At 67.2% G+C, this 687-nt stretch overlaps 1 protein-coding gene across 1 annotated transcript in view; it reads right to left on the minus strand.

Moving 5' to 3' along the window:
• LOC104127449 (epithelial discoidin domain-containing receptor 1) overlaps positions 1-463 on the minus strand; it is an 8207-nt gene extending 7744 nt beyond the window's left edge. The window contains exon 1 of the mRNA XM_035895651.1: positions 373-463. Coding sequence (XP_035751544.1) covers positions 373-463 — 91 coding nt within the window. The remainder of the gene's footprint in view (positions 1-372) is intronic.
• Between the last annotated feature and the right edge of the window lie 224 nt (positions 464-687).

Below are 687 nucleotides of genomic sequence, written 5' to 3' on the forward strand. Positions count from 1 at the left end.
TAGGGACCCTGTAGGGGACCCCGTGCCTCCCACGGCCCCTGTGGACCCTACAGGGGACCCAGGGCCTCCCATAGTCCCTATGGATCCCATAGGGGACCCAGGGCCTCCCATAGCCCTTATGGATCCCATAGGGGACCCAGAGCCTCCCATGGCCCCTATGGACCCTGTAGGGGACCCAGTGCCTCCCACGGCCCCTGTGGACCCTACAGGGGACCCAGGGCCTCCCATAGTCCCTATGGATCCCATAGGGGACCCAGGGCCTCCCACAGCCCCTATAGACCCCATAGGGGACCCAACACCTCCCACAGCCCCTATAGACCCCATAGGGGACCCAGGGCCTCCCACAGCCCCTATAGACCCCATAGGGCTCACCCAGATCCAGGTGCCCCTCAAGGTCCCGCCCGGACGCCCGGGTCCCTGCAGCCAGCAGCAGGAGGGGGAGGGGCAGGGGCAGGACCCCCATGGTGGCCCCCCCCCCCCCCGGTCACTGCACCTGGGGACAGCAAGAGGAGACTGGGCCTTACTGGAAGGCACTGGGAGGACTGGGAGGGAGCTGGGAGGATGGGGAGGGGGACTGGGGCAGGATTGGGATGAGGACTGGGAGGCACTGGGAGGACTGGGCGGTCTAGAATGGGGACAGGAGGACACTGGGGTGGGGACTTGGAGCACTGGGAGGACTGGGATAGG

Source organism: Egretta garzetta, unplaced genomic scaffold (assembly GCF_000687185.1).
Source record: "Egretta garzetta isolate BGI_Z169 unplaced genomic scaffold, ASM68718v1 scaffold1016, whole genome shotgun sequence".
Lineage (NCBI taxonomy): Eukaryota > Metazoa > Chordata > Aves > Pelecaniformes > Ardeidae > Egretta > Egretta garzetta.